Source organism: Oncorhynchus masou, chromosome 15, assembly GCF_036934945.1.
Source record: "Oncorhynchus masou masou isolate Uvic2021 chromosome 15, UVic_Omas_1.1, whole genome shotgun sequence".
Lineage (NCBI taxonomy): Eukaryota > Metazoa > Chordata > Actinopteri > Salmoniformes > Salmonidae > Oncorhynchus > Oncorhynchus masou.
Window position 1 is genome coordinate 43,979,301 of NC_088226.1, and position 24,660 is coordinate 44,003,960.

The following is a 24,660-nucleotide window of genomic DNA, read 5'->3' on the forward strand; positions in this document are numbered from 1 at the left end:
GAAGTGGATTTAACAAGTGACATCAATATGAGATCATAACTTTCACCTGGTCAGTCTATGTCATGGGAGGAACTGTTCTTAACGTTTTGTATACTCTGTACATTTCATAATGACTTTAGTTATGGCCTAGTTATCCTCAACATTATGGTCTGAAACTCTTGGCTCATGGGCCACATCAGATCTCCAAGTCACAATAATATGGTTTGTGAAGTGATTAGTAATTCCTATCGGAATCCAGCCAGAGTAAGGATATCCAACAATTTGAATATTTTATCACCCACAACCTGTATTCAAAATGACTGCTATTGTGAAGGACTTGACAAAAAAGACTACCTAAACCGTCTAAATTGTAACAACCATCTCAGTAACAGGTGCAATTACAGATTGGATTAGTTTAGTTCAAATAATCAATCAATGTTAATTACAGAAACACAAATATTAAAATACATTTCTATAAATCAACCTGCAACAAAGCATTCTGGGAAAATGTGAACAAGGCCCCTTCCACGTTTTTTTTACTCAGAGTTAATGGAAATTAACTCAACGCAGTTGAGTAACAACACCACACAGCGTTGATTCCAAAATGATTAATTTAACACTTTGTTTATTCACTACATGTGGTGTCAATTGCAATCCCCCTGGTGTTAAATCTGCAATATGTAACTTTTTGGGCGACCTGACCAAATTCACATAGAAATGTGAGGTATAGATATAGTATCCTTGCTGTGGTGGAACACTCGCAACATGGACTGCTAATAATGGAATAACACACCTCAGCAGCACTCATGTCTGACAGCTTTACAATTCTGCTTTCTTCTTTCCATAACACGCTTGACCACTAAACCCTGGTTATTATGGGCTATTTGAGCCACATGGTAATCTAGATAAAGACCGTTGGAACCCTGCTCTGCCAGCATGGATATCAAGACCCTTTATCCTCATCAGAGGGTCTTAGCCTCTACAGAGGACCCTTGAGAGCAGCTCATCAGCACAGTGTGTGTGTGTGTGTGTGTGCTTGCGCCCTTTGAACAGAATGTCTTCCCCAGTGATTACCAACCAGTCCAGCCGCAGGGCATCACAAGTCACTCTACACAACCGAGATTGCACCATTGTGTAAAAAGTGTTGGGGAAGGACAGTGTTTTCACGATAGGCACAGAGTAATTATCAGAACACATTGAAAACAGCATGGTACCATTCATCTTTTAGGAAATGGCACATAAAGATCCAAATGCCACCGGAGTTGCTGTGCAGACATGATATTTTCCACCCAGCATGGCCTGAATCTGAATATGAGTCTTCTAATGCAGCCCAAGCTGTGTCGTTCTGTCCACTCCGCAATTGGAACAGTATAATCCTATGTTGTAGTCTTCCTTCAATACTCAGAGCACAGATAGACATTGGCCTCATTCTGGGGCGGTGCCAGGGCCTCTGCAGACCTTTAGACGGTCCACTTCATTTTGGCAGAGGGCACTGGGGGTGTGGGCTGGGTCTGGCTGTAACATGCTCTTGAGCCCGTTTTCCCTCTCTTCACTATGACTATGATAGAGGGTGTTTGCTAATGGAGTGTGCCCTGCCAGTGTGTGTGTGTGTATCCCTGCCTGTGAGCTTGTTTGTGTGTGTGTGTGTGCGTACTAATGTTTGTGTGTGACATTGCAGGGAGTTTGGCCGCTGGAAGGTGAACAGTCTGGCTCTAGAGAGACAGGATAACAATGGTCTGGCTCTGCCTCTGGACCCCGAGTTCCTTCAGACCATAAGGCACCTGGGCAGACGGCCCAGCCTCAGCTCTATCACAGACAGCATCATCAGGAAGTACGGAACACACTTTCTACTCTCAGCCACCCTGGGGGGTAAGAATAATAAACCTTTTATTTATTGCTGGAATGATTGGAAGGCCTATTTCTTTCCACTCAATCTTTATGCTGCTGATTCTCAGGTTCAGAAACACATTCTCTCTGTGCTGTATAGGTGTCGTGTTGGATGTGGACTATTCCCGGCCCAGTTCTCAGTGCATATTCTGCACCGTTCTGTGCCCTTGTTTGTGTTTAGGGGAGGAGTCATTAATGATCTTTGTGGACAAGCGGAGGTTGAGTAGGACAGTGGAGGCGAGCGAGGCCAACGGTACGGCCGTGACTCTGGAGGCACTCCACCAGCTGGCTGCATCCTACTTCATCGACAGGGAAGGCACCTTGCGCAAGCTACACCACATCCAAATAGCATCCACAGCCATCAAGGTAACCATACAATGGTTAGAATAAACCTCGCAGTTTTGCTTTGTAGTTCCATCTGTGATGTGTGCTGTAGTTGTGTCTGTTGGCGCCAGGATGAAAGTTTCATAAATAGCAGGATGTGTGTTTGATTTAAATATCATCAATTCATCCCGTCTTTCATTCCCAGAGCTCTCTAGCTGGGACCATCATCATTACTGAATAATGAGTCTGATCGGCTGAGTTTGCCCTTTGCACAGCAGGACGTTTGGCAGTTTCCATGTGAGCCTGTGGTATATTTACATGTACCTGTGACAATGACAGGATTATCAATGAGGAATTTCCCTAGCACAGGCACCTTGTATTAGAGCGGTGTTTCCCAAATGGTAGTTTTGGACGAGCTGGTAAGCCATCCCAGCTAATTTAAGTTTCTTTAAGTAATTGTATAAAACTACACTGCTGGACTATTTTGCTCATAATGAGGCTTTGGGAAACACTGTGATGGTCGTCCCTAACAAAATTATACAGCTGAGTGTTGATTCCTAACATTATCTGAGATTAATTAAAAACTCACTTGCTGTTCTGTAAGCGTCCTTCCATTTTTCATTGACTCATCCCAGTGCTATCCCATCATGGGCAACCACAGACAGATAAGGCATAGTCATTCAATTGAATTGGCAAAAGGACACACCATGGCTGCGTTGGAAGTGTCCTCGTGGACAAAGTGTTGCTAAAATCCTCTGATTAAGATGAATGGAGCAGAAGTCATCATAGTTGCATTTGTTGGGAGGCAGTTTCAGGTGACTGATGTGAAATATTCACAGCATCAGCAGGCTTTAATTCAGGCCATGGATTTCTACCTCACTAAGATGAAGACGGATTTCAAGACAAAAGCTTCTCAGAGAGAGCACCGGACAATGGCTTTTAGAGATTCAAGAGGAGAAAACCCTTTGCTACTGAATTTAATTTAATTGCACCTTTATTTAACCAGGTAGGCCAGTTGAGAACACGTTCTCATTTATAACTGCGACCTGGCCAAGATAAAGCAAAACAGTGCGACAAAAACAACAACACAGAGTTCCACATGGGATAAACAAATGTACAGTCAGTAACAAAATAGAAAAGTCTATGTACAGTGTGTGCAAACGTAGTAAGATTAAGGAGGTAAGGCAACAAATAGCCCATAGAGGCAAAATAATTACAATTTAGCATTAACAATGGAGTGATAGATGTGCAGATGGTGACATGCAAGTAGAGATGCTGGGGTGCAAAAGTACAACGAAAAAATAACAATATGGGGATGAGGTAGTTGGGTGTGCTACTTACAGAGGGGCTGTGTATAGGTACAATGATCGGTAAGCTGCTCTGACTGCTGATGCTTAAAGTTAGAGAGGGAGATATGTCTCCAACTTCAGTGATTTTTACGATTTGTTCCAGTCAATGGCGTCAGAGAACTGGAAGGAAAGGCGGCCAAATGAGGTGTTGGCTTTGAGATTGACCAGTGAAATATACCTGCTGGAGCATGTGCTACGGGTGGGTGTTGCTATGGTGACCAGTGAGCTGAGATAAGGCAGGGCTTTACCTAGATGACCTGGAGCCAGTGGGTTTGACGAATATGTAGCGAGGGCCAGCCAACAAGAGCATACAGGTCGCAGTGGTCGGTAGTATATGGGTCGTAAGTGACAAAACAGATGGTACTGTAATAGACTAAATCCAATTTGCGGAGTAAAGTGATAGATGCTGTTTTGTAAATGACATCGCTGAAGTCAAGGATCGGTAGGATAGTCAGTTTTATGAGGGTACGTTTGGCAGAATGAGTGAAGGAGGCTTTGTTGCCAAATTCAATTTTGAATTGGAGATGCTTAATGTGAGTCTGGAGGAGAGTTTACAGTCTAACCAGACACCTAGGTATTTGTAGTTGTCCACATATCAGAACAGTCAGATCCGTCCAGAGTAGTGATGCTAGTCGGGTGGGCGTGTGCGGGCAGCAATCGGTTGAAGGACATGCATTTAGTTTTACTAGAGAATCACCAGCAGCAAGAGCGACGTCATTGATATATACAGAGAAAATAGTCAGCCCAAGAATTCAACCCTGTGGCATCTCCATAGAGATTGCCAGAGGTCCGGACAGGCCCTCCGATTTGACACACTGAACTCTATCTGAGAAGTAGTTGGTGAACCAGGCGAGGCAGTCATTTGATAAACTAAGGCTATTGAGTCTGCCGAAAAGAATGCAGTGATTGACAGAGTTGAAGGCCTTGGCCAGGTCGATGAAGATGGCTGCACAGTACTGTCTTTTATCAATGGCGGTTATGATATTGTTTAGGACCTTGAGTGTGGCAGAGTTGCACCCATGACCAGCTCGGAAACCAGATTGCATAGTGGAGAAGGTACGGTGGGATTCGAAATGGTCGGTGATCTGTTTGTTAACTTGGCTTCTTAAGATTTTTTTTTACTTTTCTTGCGCAGGCGTTCCGCTAGAAACATGTCAAACGCATTCCATTGTCTGTAGAAAAGCACTGGAACGAGAGCTAACTCTGTCTGGACCGCGTGTCACGAGTCTGACACTCTGCAAGACCCATGACTCATTCAGCTCCCATTCCCCTCCCCCCTTTATAGCAGAAGCCTAAAACAAGTTTCAAAGATGGTTGACATCTAGTGGAAGCCTTAGGAAGTGCAACTTGACTCCATAGACACTGTGTATTCGGTAGGCCAAGCTTTGAAAAACTACAAACCTCAGATTTCTCACTTCCTGGTTGGATTTTTCTTAGGTTTTCGCCTGCCATATGAGTTCTATATACTCACAGACAAGACATCATTCAAACAGTTTTTGAAACTTCAGAGTGTTTTCTATCCAATAATACTAATAATATGCATATATTAGCATCTGGGACTGAGTAGGAGGCAGTTTACTCGGGGCATGCATTTCATCCAAAAGTGAAAATGCTGCCCCCTATCCCAGGTTAATTAAACAAATATGTATATATTTAGAGAGAGAGGGTCCAGATTGTCCAGCCCAGCTGATTTGTAGGGATACGGATTTTGCTGCTCTTTCAGAAAATCAGTTGTCTGGATTTGGGTGAAGGATAACCGGGGGGGAGGGGGGGCTTGGGCAAATTTCTGCAGGGGGTACAGAGCTGTTGGCCAGGGGAGGTGTAGCCCGGTGGCCGTAAGAGGGGTAGCATGGCCAACCGTAAGGGTAGGGGTAACATGGCCAGCCGTAAAAAAAATGCTTACTGAAATTATCGTAGATTTATCAGTGGTGCCAGTGTTTCCTCAGTGCAGTGGGCAGCTGGGAGGAGCTCTTATTCTCCATTGTCCCAAAACTTTTTGGAAGTGTAACACGCCGGGTAAAAAAGAAAGGGAATGGGAAAATGAAATAGATGAGGAGGGGAAGCGGTGCCTCTACAATTACGCATGAGAGACGAATCATCGGTTCCATTTCAATAATTTCTTCGAGAGCTTGCCCCATTTGTCAGCCATTTTGGGTATGAGTTAAGGTGTCTCACGCTGTCCGTAATAAATCGTTCTTTAACCTACCAGTGAGCACGGAACACAAACAGGAAACACTGAAAGCACCAGGTGGACATAAATCAGGTGGTTTAAGTTTGATTTACAACTCTGGTCAATTTCTACTGAGGTTTATTACAATTAGCTTGAAAAACAACTATCCATCGATGTGAGAAAGGATAGAGGAGTGTTTTTCACCCAATCTTCTGGTCTGCTAGGATGTGGTGTTTAGTCATTCATGTCCTGTTATGGTTCATTTGTAGGAGAATTAAGATAACTTGTTATGGTTTAAGCTTTGGAACGCAAGATAAATATAGTGAAAAATGACAGTAGCAGCAGTTCACGATGTAGAACGGATTTGATGGAAAAACTGTAACTATTTCAATATGTAAATGATAGAATAACACTAGTTTGCCAAGATAGTCAGAACACATCATCAAATACATAAAGAAAGGTATTATAATCATCAGACAAATTACTGTCATCACTGAATGATGGGACAACATTATTTACTTGAAGATTTTTTGTACTTTAAGATTTTGCTTGTTGGCTCGACTAGCTCAGACCAGGGATCGGCAGCTACACTCCTCGGGGACAGATTGTAACATACCCCCCATCCCTAGCAAACACAGCTGATTAAACTAATTGCCTTCTAAACTGAAGATCATGATTAGTTGATTATTGGTGTCAGGTGTGTAAGCTGGTGCTGGGACAAAAGTGACACCAATCAGGACTCCGGGGACTGGGGTTGTCCACACATGGCCAAGACCATACTTAGCGGCAGATGGCAAAGAGATGGTCTGATTGGCCTGTCTGAATTTGTTAAGGCTTGTGATTCAATTTCAGATAGAACTGTATAGAGCCAATGGGTTCAAATGGATTTATGCAGATCAAATTTACTAGTTTTTCCTTTTTTTCACTTTACTTTTTCAAAAATCTAACTTCACAGACATATGAAGAACCATCTAAAGATATGTTCCTGACCGATTTTTGACAAAAATGTCAGAACCTTACAGTATCGTTGTGTCTTTACTATCATTGAATTGAAGACTCTGTAATTCGTATTACGCGATCAAACTGATTAATCATGTAACTGTAATTAACTAGGAAGTCGGGGCACCAAGGTAAATATTCAGATTACAAAGTTATAATTTCCTAAAATAACTTTTCAGATATTTTCATATCTAATCCATAGTCTTCTGATTAATGAATTATTTACTTTATCTCACGTTAGTCTCATTCCAAACGTCGTAAATTGTTGGTTATCTGCATGAACCCAGTCATTTAAATCATTTATTTATTACTTACTAAGTAATTCACAGAAATGCATAAACAAAACACAAAGTAAAGTAAATATAGTAAATAAGTAAATATAGTTACAAGAAATGATAAGGGAATGTGCCCTAGTGGGCTAAACCGGCATCACGGCTTGGTGGACAAAACGGGGAGTGGGGGTCAGCTAAGAAGTTTCTCTCTCTCTCTCTCTCTCTCTCTCTGGGGATAGTTCAGAGTGACATTCATTCATGTTGTTGTTGAATGGATGTTTTCGGTGGTTGTCGTTCTTCGTGTTCAATGATACCGAATTCCTAGCTGCAGACTCGCAATTCATATCAAAGATTGTTCTTATTCTGCCTGTATCGATAGTCTAAGAGTTTAACCACGTGGTATGGTTAAAGGATTCAGCAATGGTCTGCAATCTTTGTACTCCCGTGATTGAAAGAAACATGGTCCGACTGAGTTGGGTTTTTATTTGGAATTTCAGAAAAGGGGCTGTCCCAGGATGCCTGACCCTAACTAGGCTCAGGGGCGGTCCTCTGATTAAGTTCAACTCAAAAGGGAATTGGAGTTTCCTTCATTAAACAGTCCAAAATCACATTACACAATTTTACAAACAGTATCATACTCTTTCATCTTATACAATAATTAGATGTAAACCTAATATATGAGGCTATTATATAAACAGCGTTATGATAATATGGCCACACTGTCTCCCATAAGCTTTCCCAAGTTGTAACAAACAGACCAGTTTGTAGCTGGATTCTTCACCGATCTTTTATACCTTCTCCGGAACATGAAATTTGTTCGGACCTCAAGTTCTGTGAGGTGGAAGAAATTCCTTTGTTTTCTATGAATGTTCACTCTGTCTCTTATGCTGTGTGGCCATGAGGCAGGAATTTACGACCTCTCTCTGACCACAGCAGTCTGGTTGTAGAAGCAGAGAGCGGGGGATGGTGATCGCTGTACCCAAAGAGGGCAACGTCATGACAGTATCAAGGTCTCGATGTCCTCCCCCTCAATAAAAAGGTACCCTTGGATGCAAAAACAAGAGTAACTTTGTTATTTTCTATCAAGGTCATAGAATCTTGGGGAACTTTACAAATTTAGATAAAGGTATGAGCTGTAGCCAGCTTCGCTTACCGTTAAACCTCTGTCTAGGTCGTCAGTCAAGCTTCTCAATTGCAAGCTGTGAGTAAACTTTAACTTTAACCAACTCGGTTTACTCTCTGCAACATTGTCTGGTCAGAGCACCTGAATCATTCAGCTCTGGGAGAAGGGAAGAGCACCGCTCAATCACTCCATTACTGTTACTAGTAAAGGGTAGCCAAGTAGCAGTGTAGCCTAGTGGTTAGAGCGTTGGACTTGTCACCGAAAGGTTGCAAGTTCAAATCCCCTGCAACAGCTTTCGTCTGGTGGAAGAGAAGCGGACCAAAATGCAGTGTGGTGGTTATTCATGTTCTTTAATAAATTAACTCGACATGAAATAACTAAACAAAACAATAAATGTGTGAAAACCTATACAGCCTATCTGGTGACAATAAACACAGAGACAGGAACAATCACCCACGAAACACTCAAAGAATATGGCTGCCTAAATATGGTTCCCAAACAGAGACAACGAATAACACCTGCCTCTGATTGAGAACCACTCCAGACAGCCATAGACTATGCTAGATACCCCACTAAACCACAAACCCAATACCTATCAAAACCCCAAGACAAAACACACCACAATAAACCCATGTCACACCCTGGCCTGACCAAATAAAAGAAGACAAACACAACATACTTCGATCAGGGCGTGACATCCCCGAGCTGACAAGGTACAAATCTGTCGTTCTGCCCCTGAACAGGCAGTTAACCCACTGTTCCTAGGCCGTCATTGAAAATTAGAATTTGTTCTTAACTGACTTGCCTAGTAAAATAAAAAATAAAAAATAGCTAGCAATGCTAATATTAGCTTGCAAAAATTCCGTGGTCGCCTCAATCTTGGTTAGCTGGCTACATTTTTACTGCATCTAAAGTCAATCTGGCGACATCACAATCATGACAAAACGTTTTCCTTCTAATTTTCCTTCTAAATGTTATCATGTTTCAAAGCCAAATCCACGTTGCAATGAAGTAGGCTAACCTTAGCTTGTTAAGGTAGCTAGCTAACGTCAGCTCTGCTAGCGATGATAGTGTAAGCCAGGAAAAAAGTGGTTTTAAAACATCTGGCCGGAATCCTCAAAGAATGTCTCAACAATCATAAACACATCTAGGATGTAAATGGGGATATGCAGCATTGTCTAAGGCTATGCCCCGGTGATAAAAAATGGTCCGATTCTTTGGAAATTTCCAAAGAATCGCCATTCCTTATGAAACATTACTGGCATTCCATATTTTTCGAAACAGGTTGGAGTACAGGCCTCTTAACCTGTTGCGTCGCGCAATCCCGGATCCGGGATTCTATTTATAGCCTCAAGCTCATTAGCATAACGCAACGTTAACTATTCATGAAAATCGCAAATGAAATGAAATAAATATATTTGCTCTCAAGCTTAGACTTTTGTTAACAACACTGTCATCTCAGATTTTCAAAATATGCTTTTCAACCATAGCTAAACAAGCATTTGTGTAAGAGTATTGATTGCTAACATAGCTATAAGCCTAGAATTCAGCCAGCAACATTTTCACAAAAACAAGAAAATAATTCAAATAAAATCATTTTACATTTACCTTTGAAGAACTTCAGATGTTTTCAATGAGGAGACTCTCAGTTAGATAGCAAATGTTCAGTTTTTCAAAAAAATATTATTTGTGTAGGACAAATCGCTCCGTTTTGTTCACGCTTTGGCTATGAAAAAAAACCTGTATACAGTTATAGCCTCATAGCTCATTAGTGGTGTAACTGTTAACGATTTCTCTGATTAAATGGAAATAAAATGAAAAATGAAAATATGTGTCTGCTCTAAAGCTTAGCCTTTTCTTAACAACACTGTCATCTCAGATTTTCAAAATATGCTTTTGAACCATCGCTATTCACTAATTTGTGTAAGAGTATGCTAAGCTAGCTTAGCATTTTGAGTAGCATTTAGCACGCAACATTTTCACAAAAACCAGATAACCAAATAAATAAAATCATTTACCTTTGAAGAGCTTCGGATGTTTTCAATGAGGAGACTCTCAGTTACATAGCAAATGTTCAGTTTTTCCTGAAAGCATTCAGTTTTGTACATCACATTTGGTTACCGAAATGAACCGAAAATTCAGTCACCAACAACGTCAAACTTTTTCCGAATTAACTCCATAATATCGACCGAAACATGGCAAACGTTGTTTGGAATCAATCCTCAAGGTGTTTTTTCACATATCTCTTCATTGATATATCTTTCGTGGAAGCCTGCTTTCTTCTCTGAATTCCATGGAAAAATACTTGCAGCTGAGGTTTGCGCACCAATTTCGGCGCAGGACACCGGGCAGACACCTGGTAAATGTGGTCTCTTATGGTCAATCTTCCAATGATATGCCTACAAATACGTCACAATGCTGCAGACACCTTGGGGAAACGACAGAAAGGGCAGACTCATTCCTCTCGCATTCACAGCCATATAAGGAGACAATGGAAAACGGAGCCTCAAAAATCCTGCTCATTTCCTGGATGCCGTTTCATCTTGGTTTTGCCTGTAGCTCACGTTCTAGGGCACGCACAGAAATATCTTTGCAGTTCTGGAAACGTCAGAGTGTTTTCTTTCCAAAGCTACCAATTATATGCATAGTCGAGCATCTTTTTGTGACAAAATATTGCGCTTAAAACGGGCACGTCTTTTTATCCAAAAATGATATAGCGCCCCTAGAGTTTCAACAGGTTAATACCCATTGTTATTCGAATATATGACAATCTCTGGCACATTTAGTGGCATTTTATCCTGCTTTTGTGGAATTATCCATTGGTTGAATTAACAAAAGGCATGATTCTTTCATTTTCAATGCCTCTGCCTTAGTGGTATTATAATAATATTAACGCTTCCATTTAGAAAATAATTGAGCTTCCAAGACACTTGAGGCAATGCACCATGCATATTAAAATATGAAAGGGTTGTTACTGCACTACTTTTGAGCACTTTTGCTGTCCTCCCTTAAAACCATTAGCTATTCCCAAACACTAACCGCTAGTTATACCTTTAAACAAGTCCACCGTGAGAGATTCTTTGGCTGAGGCATTTTAAAACATCCTTGCCCGAATCAGAGGAAGAATGCATGCTTCATGAGGAGTGAGTGAAAGAATGCTGGTGCTAACTAATAGTACTGTTTGATGATGTATACTAGACGCATCCCCTCCCAGGGCCGGCCTTAGCCTTTTGAGGGCCCTAAGAGAGATTTGGTTGGGGACCCCTCCAGCTCATGGGAAAAACATTTTAATGGCTCTACTCTTGATTATTTTCCCCTCTCCAGAGTAAGTAAAAGTTAATCTGCTGCAATGTAAAAAACTTTTTTACATGGGGCGTACATATAATGTTGTATAACTTACTATTTTAAAGCAAGTTTTCTGCTATTTTACTTTTTTCATAGGGTGGAGAGAAAGTTTAGCAATTGTATAACTAATTTCATATAATTCTACTCCTTTTGCCTTGAGGTGGAGAGAAATGTGCAGTTTTACAGCTAATTTCCTGAAATTCTACACATTTTGCCATGACTTATGCGATGTTAATTTGATATCTTACTTAGCGTGACTAACAAAATCAATGGGTGCCTCCACAGGGTTCATGCCCTTCGTGCCCGCTTGGTAATTCGGCCATGATTACTACAAGTTCAGATAGCTGGCTAGATTAATTTACCAATCTAAAAAAAAATATGTTGACATGGGCTAATTGACAACTGTTGATGCACAACCACATTTTGAAATTGTACCTTGTGTATTCTACTATTCTAATTCTCAACAGTAAGTAGTTTTTTTTTTTCATTTTTTTGCCAGCCAGCCCCCAAATGACCACTTATGTCGCTCATACCTGGGGCCGGCCCTGTCCCCTCCTAATCACATAACCAAGCAACACAAACAAATTATTCCAGAAAATCCTTTAAGAGCAATCAAACAGCTACAATTAGAATGTCTGATAGTCAGCGTGATTTAATTGCACTCGATTTTGGCATATTAATATAATCCTCCCTCTCTCCACCCACTCTCCCCATCTCCAATCCATCTCATTTAAATGTTTCAATTTGTATTCAGGCAATTTCCCAGTTAGTGACAGCGCCCAAATCCTCCGTAAGTTACTGTCCATACTGAAATATACAAATCACCGTTTAGAGTATTTTTTTCTAAATCAATTTCTTATAGAAACGACTAAGTGTGCACATGCTCTGCTCCGCTGGGTCCTTGTTGCAGATGGTCTCATTGCTATGCATTGAAAACCCAGCTTTAGATTTGTATTTGGTCAATTTTCCCTTTAAGTCGGACATCTGTCTGTGTTAGAAATTAATCTGCCCATCCCTGTAGACACATCTGGGGTTTTAATGAACTGTGTCGAAGCATCAATAAAAAAAAAGAATGGAAATGCTGGCGATGGGCCTGCTAAAGTTCTGGTTCTTTTTCCCCACTTTCTCCCACCCTCGCTTTGTCTCGTTCTCTCTTTCTCACACACTCTTTCTCTCACCCACTCAATGTTGAGTGAAATATTTTATGAACATCTTGTGATTTTCATATAATGAATAACTGCTACTTATGTCATTGATAAGGTTGGTCATGGTTCTGGTGTCTCAATGCTTTGAAGGATAGAGAACTTTTGACACAGTTCAGTTTATTTTCTTTTTCTTTCTCGTGTCTCACCCTTCCCTATGTTTTTTCCCAGTGACCTTAAAGTAGGTGTCAAAGAAATCCGACTGTTCTGCCCACAGACGGAAAGGAAAAGTGTGTCCTTTCTGCTGGATGTACAGTATAATTACAGGTACTCATTAATCTACACTGGCAATGTAGTTACTTTTAAGGAGCCACTGTGGTGGAAGGGGAGAACAATTTTTAAGTGACAGGGAGGGAGGTGGATAAGCCTGCAGGCTGCCAGTTTGTCTTGGGAGAATGGCAGAGGAACCTTGATATACGGGAGATTTAAATCAGCCTTTTGTCAATGATGATTGAGCTGTGATTGTTCACAATCTAACCACCCACTCAGAGAAAAGAGATCCTGTCTTCCAGGTTTGTCAGCGTGAATCTAGTGATTGCTTTTCTTTCTTCCCTTTGTCTCCGAATTTTTTTTTTTTTTTGGGGGGGGGGGGGAATCCACATCATCTCCCCTGTGTCAGATGACAGGACTTTTGGGTTGCATTGCTACTGTATGTCTTCACGTTCTCTGAGTAGACAAACAAACCTACTCTGCACCTTTAAGCTTTTTCGTGTACCATACTTTTTGGATATAATCTCACGTGGCCTCTGAGTTTTCATATAACAGACTATACTAAATGTCAAAACGCACATCCTTGGTGTTGCGTCATACATCAAATAACTGAAATAGCCTATATAGACTACTTGTAATGTCTGTAGATGTGAACATGTAATTGTGTCTAAATAAGGTGTAATATATTTAGTCCTGTGGAAGGGCAGATGGGAGAAAGTGAGTGTACTATTAGTTGTTCATCTCATTCCACATGACATTCAACTCTGCATCCCTGCATTTTTAATGACTTTAGTGGCTCTCTCTCACAGTGCAGTGGATTATTGCCATGTGCCTCTGTCTTTCTCTTTAGGTGACCGAAACAAGGACAGGCCCTCTTGGATGCAGTAACTATGACAACCTGGACTCAGTCAGCTCTGTTCTGGTTCAGAGCCCTGAAAACAAGATTAATCTGCAAGGTCGGCCATCCAGAATTTAACACACCCAGACATTCTGATGGAATTGTCACAGTTTCTATTTTCTGCCAAGCATTAGACGAGGCACCAGAGTGTCAGAAGGAATTTAGCTTCAATATGTGTTTCAGTCTGGCATTGGAAACCAAACCACTGGATTCCAAAGTGAATCACAGGGATTGATAGACATGTATGAACAAGCCAGTGGAAATGTATCTATAAAGTGACTAGAAAGTGCCTCATTCTGTCCTATATAAACTTACTGTAGAAATGCAATATGCTATAGTTACTACAGTATTTGAGTCTAGTTAATATTACAGTAATTTGTTTTGTAGTTTACCCAGTATTGTAAAATACTGTTTAAACAGTACCATATCCTCTCCTCTGCCAGGTCTCCAGACCATCCTACCAGAGTACCTGAGGGCTAGGTTTGTCCAGGCGGCTCTGAACTACATTGGCTGTAATGAGGAGGGTCAGTTTGTGTGCCGGGACAATGACTGTTGGTGCCGCTGCAGCCCAGGCTTCCCCCAGTGTAACTGCCCCGATGTGGACCTGAGGGCCATGGAGGCCAGCCTAATGCACATCAGGGACACCTGGAACATAGCCAACCAGGACTTTGAGGAGTCAGGTAGGGTGCATGAGATTGACGATACACTCAGAGTATAGAAAGAGTTTGTAACATTAAAGATACTTGCACACAGAGCCAAGTACTGTAGGTAGGCCACAGAACATTACACAACACAGATGAATGTGACATCTGACAAGATATATGGGTTCATGTCTACACTGAGTGTTCAAAATAATAGAACCAGCTTCCTAATATTGAGTTGCACCCCTTTTGCCCTCAGAACAACCTCAATATATGGGGGCATGGACTTTACAATGTGTCAAAAGCGTTTCACAGGGATGCTGGCCCATGTTGACGCCAATGCTTCTCACAGTTGTATCATGTTGGCTGGATGTCCTTTGGGTAGTGGCCCATTCTTGATACACACAGGAAACTGTTGAGTGTAAAAAAAAACAGCAACGTTGCAGTTCATGACACACTCAACTGGTGTGCCAGGCACCTACTACCATACCCATTTTTAAGGCACTTCAATCTTTTGTCGTGCCCATTCACCCTCTGAATATCACAAATACATAATCCAAATCTCAATTGTCCTGGTTTAATAATCCTTCTTTAACCTGTCTCATCTCCATAATCTACACTGGCTGAAGTGGATTTAACAAGTGACATCAATATGGGATTATAGCTTTCAACTGGTCATTCTATGTAATTGAAAGATCAGGTTTTCCTAATGTTTTGTACACTCAATATGTACTTTAAGGATTAATTATTCAAATTAAATGTTAGGTCAATATTGATGAGTCTAGAGTGTCTGCTTTGTGTCAGTAAACACATTTCATTAATATGGCCCATATGTGGGACTGAATCCACAACATTAATGTTGACAGCATTATACTGTAAGGGTGGATCACAACAAAGACGCAGAACTTTGCATTGGAGCATTGTGTTAGCGCTTGATTTCTTAAAACAATACTAAATGGGAGATTACATGCACCTGCGTGCTAATATAAGATTGCAATCAAGCTATGAAAACCCCACAAGAATAATCCAGTGATTTTAGCTGATCTAACATTGACACCAGAAATATGTAACCTTCGTTGTCTAGGTTTTCAATATCCGCCCCAATGAAATAATGACTTATCAAGAGCATCGGAAAACATAAGGCTGATAAATGGAAAATATTTATAATACTATAGGAGTAGTAGGCCTATACTTCATTCCAACGTTTCATCTGAAATGGCAAATCAATGTGTGTGCCATTGGAAATATCTTAATTATACTACATTTTCATTAGATAACTAATCATGATTGACTTGATTTATTTACACATTTCAAATATGGCGAGTGTAGGGATAATTCCCCCCCCCCCGGTCTTGATACCAAATTACTATACTTTTTAAAGACACATTGTAATTAATGGATTCAATAAATTGGAATCGAAACAATTGAGGCTGCACAAACATGAGTTTTCCATTTATACAACATGTAGGGGAAATTACCACCGTGGATTTCCCTTGGTAAATGAGAAAATACGCTATTCCAGTTGTACGGAATGGTTATCAAATAGATACATTGCCCTTATTCTGGTCAAAAAGTAGGATTAATTTGTTTTGTGATGACCATACCCACCAGAGGGCGTACATATGTGACCGACTGACTCGATACAGTCTTATGTCGAAAAATTTGAAAAAGTATTTTTTTAAATGTACATACAGTACAGTTGAAGAACAATGGGAAAGCAATTCTGCTTTGGAAGTTGGTAAACTTTTGAGAAAATGTCCCTGGAATGTTTTGGTACACCTACTGGAGAGCTCTTCTTTGACAACACCCTTTCAGCATCATTCACAACCTTTTAAGCTTTAGCCCCACCCATCTCTTTAAAGATTCCCATGTGAGGCCATGTGCTAAACAGAGTGAGTACAGTAGTGTACAAAACAACCAAAGATTTCAAGACCAAAGGCTTGTTCATACTACGTCTATCGACTTGTCTGTAGACAGTTGTTGCAGTTACATCATTAACTTCTTATGGTATAGGGAACAGTTGCGTCCCACTTGGGAAAAAAACGTAAAATGCAGCACGGCAAAAAAAATATATATATAAAAATCGAACTTTCATTAAATCAGACATGTAAGATACTCAATTAAGGATACACTCGTTGTGAATCCAGCCAACATGTCAGATTTTTAAAAGGCTTTTTGGCGAAAGTGATGATAGACCAATAGTAAACAAAGTGGGTAGCATATTTCAACCCTGCAGGCGCTACACAAAACCAGAAATAAAATATAAAACATGCATTACCTTTGACGAGCTTCTTTTGTTGGCACTCCAATATGTCCCATAAACATCACAATTGGTCCTTTTGTTCGATTAATTCCGTCCATATATATCCAAATGTCCATTTATTTGACGAGTTTGATCCAGAAAAAAACATCTTCCAAAAAACGCAACGTCACTACAAAATATTTCAAAGGTTGCCTATAAACTTTGCCAAAATATTTCAAACTACTTTTGTAATACAACTTTAGGTATTTTTAAACGTTAATAATCGATCAAATTGTAGACGGGTCTATCTGTGTTCAATACAGGAAGACAACAAACCATGCTACTTTTCACGTCTTGTGCAACTCTCAACAGTGTTACCCAGTTCCTAGATGGCCTACTTCTTCATTGCACAAATGAATAACCTCAATTCCAAAGACTGGTGACATCCAGTGGAAGTGGTAGAAACTGAAAACAGGTTCCTAAAAATATAATTTGCCAATGAGAACTTAGTGAACAGACAGAGACCAAACAAAAACATTCTGAACGGTTAGTCCTCTGGGTTTTACAGTGTTTTCTATCCAAATCTACTAATGATATGCATATGTTATATTCCTGGCATGGGTAGCAGGAAGTTGAAATTGGGCACGCTTTTTATCCAAAAGTGAAAATGCTGCCTCCTATACCTTAAGAAGTTAACATTCTATTGTCGTCTGACATCAAACTTGTCGTTGTTGTTATGAAAAAGTGTAAACACAAATGACACGCTGCATTACATTATCAGTCTGGTGTTCCAAAATGTATACAGCAATAAACCCATCCGTTTAAAAATGTATTTAGTATATGTGACCGACAGGCTCAAATCGGTCTTATATAGTGAAATGTTCAATTGTTTTTTTTACATTGGATAAAAGTAGAGACTCAGAGCTAAAAAAAAATGTATATCATCCACTACATGAGGAACAATGGGTAAGTAATTCTGCTTTGAAAGTCGATAAACTTGTAAACTCACTTTTGAGAAAATGGCCATTGAATGTTTTGGTACTTCTAACGGAGAACCCTTTGTCTACACCCATTCAGCAACATTCACACACTCTTCAGCTTTAGCCCCACCTATCTCTTTACATGTTGATCCGAGTTTTCTGTACTAACAGCAGTCAAGCACCCAAGCCAATTTGCTAGCTATTTCCAGACAGAAAGAGGAAACAGCTCACTGAACATTATTCGCCCTAGTAGAGCTGGTTAGGCTGCTACGTTATCCAGAGCGTTGGTGACTGCAACTATGCTGTCAGATTGTCCGTTAGTAAAATCAGAGCATTTCTCAGTGTTAGAGTGCACTTGACGCTCTAGTAAATAATTAGGGTTGATTCTAACGTTCTGATCTCACAAAAGCAGTCAAGCACCCAAGCTAACTGGCTAACATTGGCTAGCTTGCTTGCTACTTCTAGACACAAATGAGAACACCCCACTGACTATTTTAGTCGCCTTAGCAGAGCTCGTTAGGCTGTTACGTTATCCAGAGCATTGGTGACTGTAACTGTGCTGCCGGAAACAGTTGTATTAAGTTGTTTTTGTCAATGGGTGTTTGTAAATTAATCAGTTATTCTGGCACACACACAGACGAGTGCTCTGAAATAGGAGTAGATGGCCAGACTGAATTTATGACCTCACCCGAAATGGTGACTTGCATAGTGAGTATTTTGTTAAGACGTGTAGCTAGCTAGCTAGGTAAACAATGAACCATAATTCCAACTCATGACGTTACCACCCTCGATGAATTTGTGGGTCGCTAATCAACCAGGTTCAATGTTAGCTAGCTAACATTAGGCTATAATTAGCCAAGCAAATGGCTCTAAGATACGAATAATAAGATCATATATGTAACGTTTGCTTGCAAGCGAGTCAGCCAGCTAACAATAGCTAGCTAACAGTACACTTTAACCTCTTGAATCTCCCCATCCCGGATCCGGGATCGTGACTAAAGTCTCAGGCTCATTAGCATAACGCAACATTAACGATTTCTGAAAATCGCAAATAAAATGAAAATAATGCGCCTGCTCTCAAGCTTAGCCTTTTCTTAACAACACTGTCATCTCAGATTTTCAAAATATGCTTTTGAACCATAGCAATTCACTAATTTGTGTAAGAGTATGCTAAGCTAGCTTAGCATTTTGAGTAGCATTTAGCACGCAACATTTTCACAAAAACCAGATAACCAAATAAATAAAATCATTTACCTTTGAAGAGCTTCGGATGTTTTCAATGAGGAGACTCTCAGTTACATACCAAATGCGCAGTTTTTCCTGAAAGCGTCTGTGTGTAGGAGAAATCGTTCCGTTTTGTACATCACATTTGGCTACCGAAACGAACCGAAAATTCAGTCACCTACAACGTCAAACCTTTTCCGAATTAACTCCATAATATCGACCCAAACATGGCAAACGTTGTTTGGAATCAATCCTCAAGGTGTTTTTTCACATATCTCTTCATTGATATATCGTTCGTGGAAGCCTGCATTCTCCTCTGAATTCTGTGGAAAAATACTTGCAGCTGACTTTTGCGCACCAATTTCGGCGCAGGACACCGGGCGGACACCTGGTAAATGTGGTCTCTTATGGTCAATCTTCCAATGATATGCCTACAAATACGTCACAATGCTGCAGACACCTTGGGGAAACGACAGAAAGGGCAGACTTACTCCTCTCGCATTCACAGCCATATAAGGAGACAATGGAAAACAGAGCCTCAAAAATCCTGCTCATTTCCTGTTTTTAAAGTATATAATCGATAATATATCAACCGCAACCTTCTTTTTCAGTAGGATAGGGAAAGGCAATAGCTGCCCAAACTCTGTTGCGCCAAGCAAAACGCTGCTGGCACCCAGCCATACAATGACACGATGTTATCTTTCTCGCTCATTTTTCAAAATAAAAGCCTGAAACTATGTCTGAAGACTGTTGACATCTTGAGGAAGCGATAGGAAAAGTAATCTGGTTGATATCCCTTTAAATGGAGCAAAGGCAGGCTAGGGAACATGGAGTTTTCAAAATAGAAGCCACTTCCTGGTTTGATTTTCCTCAGGGTTTCGCCTGCAATATCAGTTCTGTTATACTCACAGACAATATTTTGACAGTTTTGGAAACTTTAGAGTGTTTTCTATCCTAATCTGTCGATTACATGCATATTCTAGCATCTAGTCCTGAGAAATAGGCCGTTTACTTTGGGAACGTTATTTTTCCAAACATAAAAATAGTGCCCCCTAGCTTCAAGAGGTTTTAACAAGACATTTGTGGAGTGGTTGAAAGACTTAGGTTGGAGTCATTAAGACTACTTTGTGTGAACTTCCGACTTCAACTGTATGTCAATCTAGAAATCCGGCAAATAAAAGTAACTATCTAAACAATGTCTTAGTTTGTTTGTAGCTGGTTGGATAGCTAACTAGTGTTATGTTTTCTGGCTAGCCAGCTCAAATAATTATCATATTGTAGCTCACAACTTGAGGTAATTTTGTAATTCATTATTACACGGAAATAAACTCACAAGATCATTATTTACAAGTGAATGGTGAGATAATTACAGAAAATAGCTTACGGTTGTGAGTGTGACAAAATAAAAGTAGGGTATTGTTGGATTTATTATGGAATAATGAATAAACAATATCCCCATTTTAAATAGAATTGTAACTAAGTAAACTTATATTCTGTTTTATAAGTGATTAACAATATGAGTTCTTAAGAAGGGATTGTGTGACACGGACAAGGAGTAATAAAAAGTTAATGAACACCATCCCAACTAGGAATAAAACAAATGTGTTGTGGACTGTGAAAAGAGATAAGGTCGTTGGCCTATGGTTGACCCTACAGAAACTTAGCTCTGGGGTTTTTAGATAAGGCAGTGAGTGCATTCCTAGATTTTCTGTTAATTAAAACTGTCAGTTCAGTGGTGATCGATAATGTTGGGGGGTCAAAAGTTATCTGGGAGTGTGTTACTAAGTTAGAATGAACTTTTCACCTCACTTTGTCCCGGTCGAGAGGAGGGGATTCTGTTAAAGCAATGAAATGACGTCATGATCTGTATATAAACTGCTGCACGTGATTAAGTGGGAGCGCGCTCCGAGAATAAATTCTATTACCTATTATTGAAAGACTGGTCTGCGTCTATTTTATGCAAAGAAGAAATCTTAGAAATTCTCATAAAATAGATTAAGGGCTTTCAATTGATGAAAGCACATTGGCATAATTAAATTACAGTAACAGGTATTCTACTGGAGGTTTGATGAACTTGGACACTGTCTCTTTGGCCTAACGTTATATCCTAATTTGACTTTGGTGCAAGTCATGTTCTTCACATCACATCACACTGTCTGGTAAACACACACTATTTAAAATAAAATCTATGTTTATTTGTCACATGCACAGGATACAGAAGCTGTAAATGGTTACTTGTATAGTGGATTCTTTTATTTAGACATGTAGCTAGCCAATAAACAACTTTCTGACTAAATAGAGAAACGTATAATATCTGAAAATGTTGCTAGCTAGACTCTTACAGTATACATGGATGAGCACGTCTACGTCTCTGTCACAGATGTCATGCTCCCCCTTAGTTTGAAGATGTAATCCAGATTCAGGTGTTTTATACATCAGCCTTCTGTGTGTTCTCTTTTCAACTTCCTCTGCATATTTGCAATAAAACTTCAGAATTTTCTTAATCTCCTTAGCTATCATACTACGGTTCCACCAATTTCACTTCCTATGTGACAACAACACTGTCCATCGCTGTTCCAGAAGACTCCACAATGTCTGGTTCAATGAAAATGTTTTTACTTAAATCAGGGATTTCCTCATCGTCTGACTCATTTTCAGAGACAGAGAGAGTAAGCATGGCATAATCGTCTTCTAGAAATTGGAGAGCATTATCAACACATTTGCAGTTTTTCGTGATATCCTTAAAAAATAGTTGTTAGAAAGGATTACCTACACATACTGAGCAGCTCATGTTCTAGACAGAAGCTACATGTCAGACCAATCCAAACTCATCTCTTGGCATGTCTAGCCCTTCCATTATCTCAGCCAATCATGGCTAGCGGGAAGGTTCTTAACTTTTTCTGTGGCTAACTTCTCTAGGATATGTGGGACGCGTCCCACCTCAACCACAGCCAGTGAAATTGCAGGGCGCCAAATTCAAAACAACAAAAATCTCATAATTAAATGTATTATACACCATTTTAAAGATAAACTTCTCGTTAATCCAGCCACAGTGTCTGATTTCAAAAAGGCTTTACGACGAAAGCACACCTTGCGATTATGTTAGGTCAGCGCCAAGTCACAGAGAAACAGAGAGACATTTTCCAAAGAAGGAGAGGTGTCACAAAACTCCGAAATAGCGTTAAAATTAATCACTAACCTTTGATGTTCACTGGATGGCACTCACAGGACTCCATTTTAGACAATAAGTGTGTTTTGTTCGATAAAGTTCATCTTTATGTCCAAAAACCTCATTTGAAATTGGTCTTATGTTCAGAAATGCATTATCTCAAACATCCGGTGAAAGTGCAGAGAGCCACATCAAATTACAGAAATAGTCATAATAAACATTGATAAGATACAAGTGTTATGCATGGAATTATAGATAAACTTCTCCTAACGCAACCACTGTGTCAGATTTCAAAAAGGATTTACGGCGAAAGCACACCTTGCGATTATCAAATCAAAACAAATTTATTTATATAGCCCTTCGTACATCAGCTGATATCTCAAAGTGCTGTACAGAAACCCAGCCTAAAACCCCAAACAGCAAGCAATGCAGGTGTAGAAGCATGGTGGCTAGGAAAAACTCCCTAGAAAGGCCAAAACCTAGGAAGAAACCTAAGGAGGAACCAGGCTATGTGGGGTGGCCAGTTCTCTTCTGGCTGTGCCGGGTGGAGATTATAAAAGAACATGGCCAAGATGTTCAAATGTTCATAAATTACCAGCATGGTCGAATAATAATAAGGCAGAACAGTTGAAACTGGAGCAGCAGCACGGCCAGGTGGACTGGGGACAGCAAGGAGTCATCATGTCAGGTAGTCCTGGGGCATGGTCCTAGGGCTCAGGTCCCCCGAGAGAGAGAAAGAAAGAGAGAAGGAGAGAATTGGAGAACGCACACTTAGATTCACACAGGACACCGAATAGGACAGGAGAAGAACTCCAGATATAACAAACTGAGCCTAGCCCCCCGACATATAAACTACTGCAGCATAAATACTGGAGGCTGAGACAGGAGGGGTCAGGAGACACTGTGGCCCCATCCGAGGACACCCCCAGACAGGGCCAAACAGGAAGGATATAACCCCACCCACTTTACCAAAGCACAGCCCCCACATCACTAGAGGGATGTCTTCAACCACCAACTTACCATCCTGAAACAAGGCTGAGTATAGCCCACAAAGATCTCCCAGAAAAACATACAGCCATTTTCCAAAGAAGGAGAGGTGTCACAAAACTAGAAATAGCGTTATAAATATTCACTTACCTTTGATCTTCATCGGAATGCACTCCCCGGAATCCCAGTTCCACAATAAATGTTTGTTTTGTTCGAAAAAGTCCATATTTTATGTCCAAATACCCCCTTTTTGTTTCTCGCGTTTAGCCCAGTAATCCAAATGCTCAATGCGCAATCACTTAGTTAAGACAAAGTCAAAAAGTAATATTTACAGTTCGTAGAAACATGTATAGAATCAATCTTGAGGATGTTTTCAATAATGTTTCAACCGGACAATTCCTTTGTCTTTAGAAGTGAAAAGGAACGCAGCTAGCTCTCACGGTCGTGCGCCTGACTGAGCTCATGGCATTCTGCCAGACACCTGACTCAAACAGTTCTTATTCTCTCCCCTTTCACAGTAGAAGCCTGAAACAAGGTTCTAAAGACTGTTGACATCTAGTGGAAGCCTTGGGAAGTGCAAAATGACCCCATAGACCCTGTATATTGGATAGGCAATGATTTAAAAAACTACAAACCTCAGATTTCCCACTTCCTGGTTGGATTTTTTTCTCAGGTTTTTGCCTGCCTTATGAGTTCTGTTATACTCACAGACATCAATCAAACAGTTTTAGAAACGTCAGTGTTTTCTAACCAAATATATGCATGTTCTAGCTTTTGGGCCTGAGTAGCAGGTAGTTTACTCTAGTTTACTCTGGGCACCTTATTCATCCTTATTCCAACCTACTAGGCTTGTAATTTAACCATTTATTGTTATTAAGGCACATGAATGTTCACATGTTCCAGAAGGCATTTCACCCCAAAAATGCATTTTGAAAAAATGATATGTTTACGTTCAAATGCCTCTCCTGTGAAATAGTGACGTGCAACATACGCCTAGTTTCCTGAAACGATTCACATATCTTTAACAAATTTTGCAACAATCAGGACTACAAGTGGACTAGTACAACAACTTTAAAGGAAAATTCCACCCCAAAACAATATTTTCGTATTTGTTTCATTCGTCCAATTTTGACATGGTCCTGAAAGGTTTTCCTTGTCAACAATCAAGTTTTCAAGATATGTAACTTTCAAAAAACAGAAACCATCCCCATATGAAGCGTTTTGCACAATAACTGTTTGTCAGGAGTTTCATGAAAGGGGTTTCCATGGCTGAGCAGTAGGGGCTGTGCCTTTTAGTTCCAGTAAAGGGAAATCTTAACTCTACAGCATGCAATGACATTCTAGATGATTCTGTGCTTCCAACTTTGTCGCAACAGTTTGGGTAAAGCCCTTTCCTGTTTCCAAGACAAAGCGAGGTCCATACATAAATGGTTTGTCAATATCGGTGTGGAAGAACTTGACTGGCCTGACCTTAACCCCATCGAACACCTTTGGGATAAATTGGAATGCCGACTACGAGCCAGGCCTAATCACCCAACATCAGTGCCCTACCTCACTAATGCTCTTGTGGCTAAAATAAAGCAAGATCCCATAGCAATGTTCCAATATCTAGTGGAAGGCTTCCCTGAAGAGTAGAGGCTGCAGCAAAAGGGGGACCAA

General features: G+C 40.4%; 1 protein-coding gene across 1 annotated transcript in view; it reads left to right on the plus strand.

The window, feature by feature from the left end:
• The window catches only part of LOC135556280 (BMP/retinoic acid-inducible neural-specific protein 3-like), a 109,179-nt gene that overhangs the window by 54,164 nt on the left and 30,355 nt on the right, over positions 1 to 24,660 (plus strand). Inside the window, exons 3-6 of the mRNA XM_064989354.1 lie at positions 1,658 to 1,848; positions 2,048 to 2,232; positions 13,711 to 13,816; positions 14,202 to 14,438. Of these exons, the coding sequence (XP_064845426.1) occupies positions 1,658 to 1,848; positions 2,048 to 2,232; positions 13,711 to 13,816; positions 14,202 to 14,438 (719 nt within the window). The remainder of the gene's footprint in view (positions 1 to 1,657; positions 1,849 to 2,047; positions 2,233 to 13,710; positions 13,817 to 14,201; positions 14,439 to 24,660) is intronic.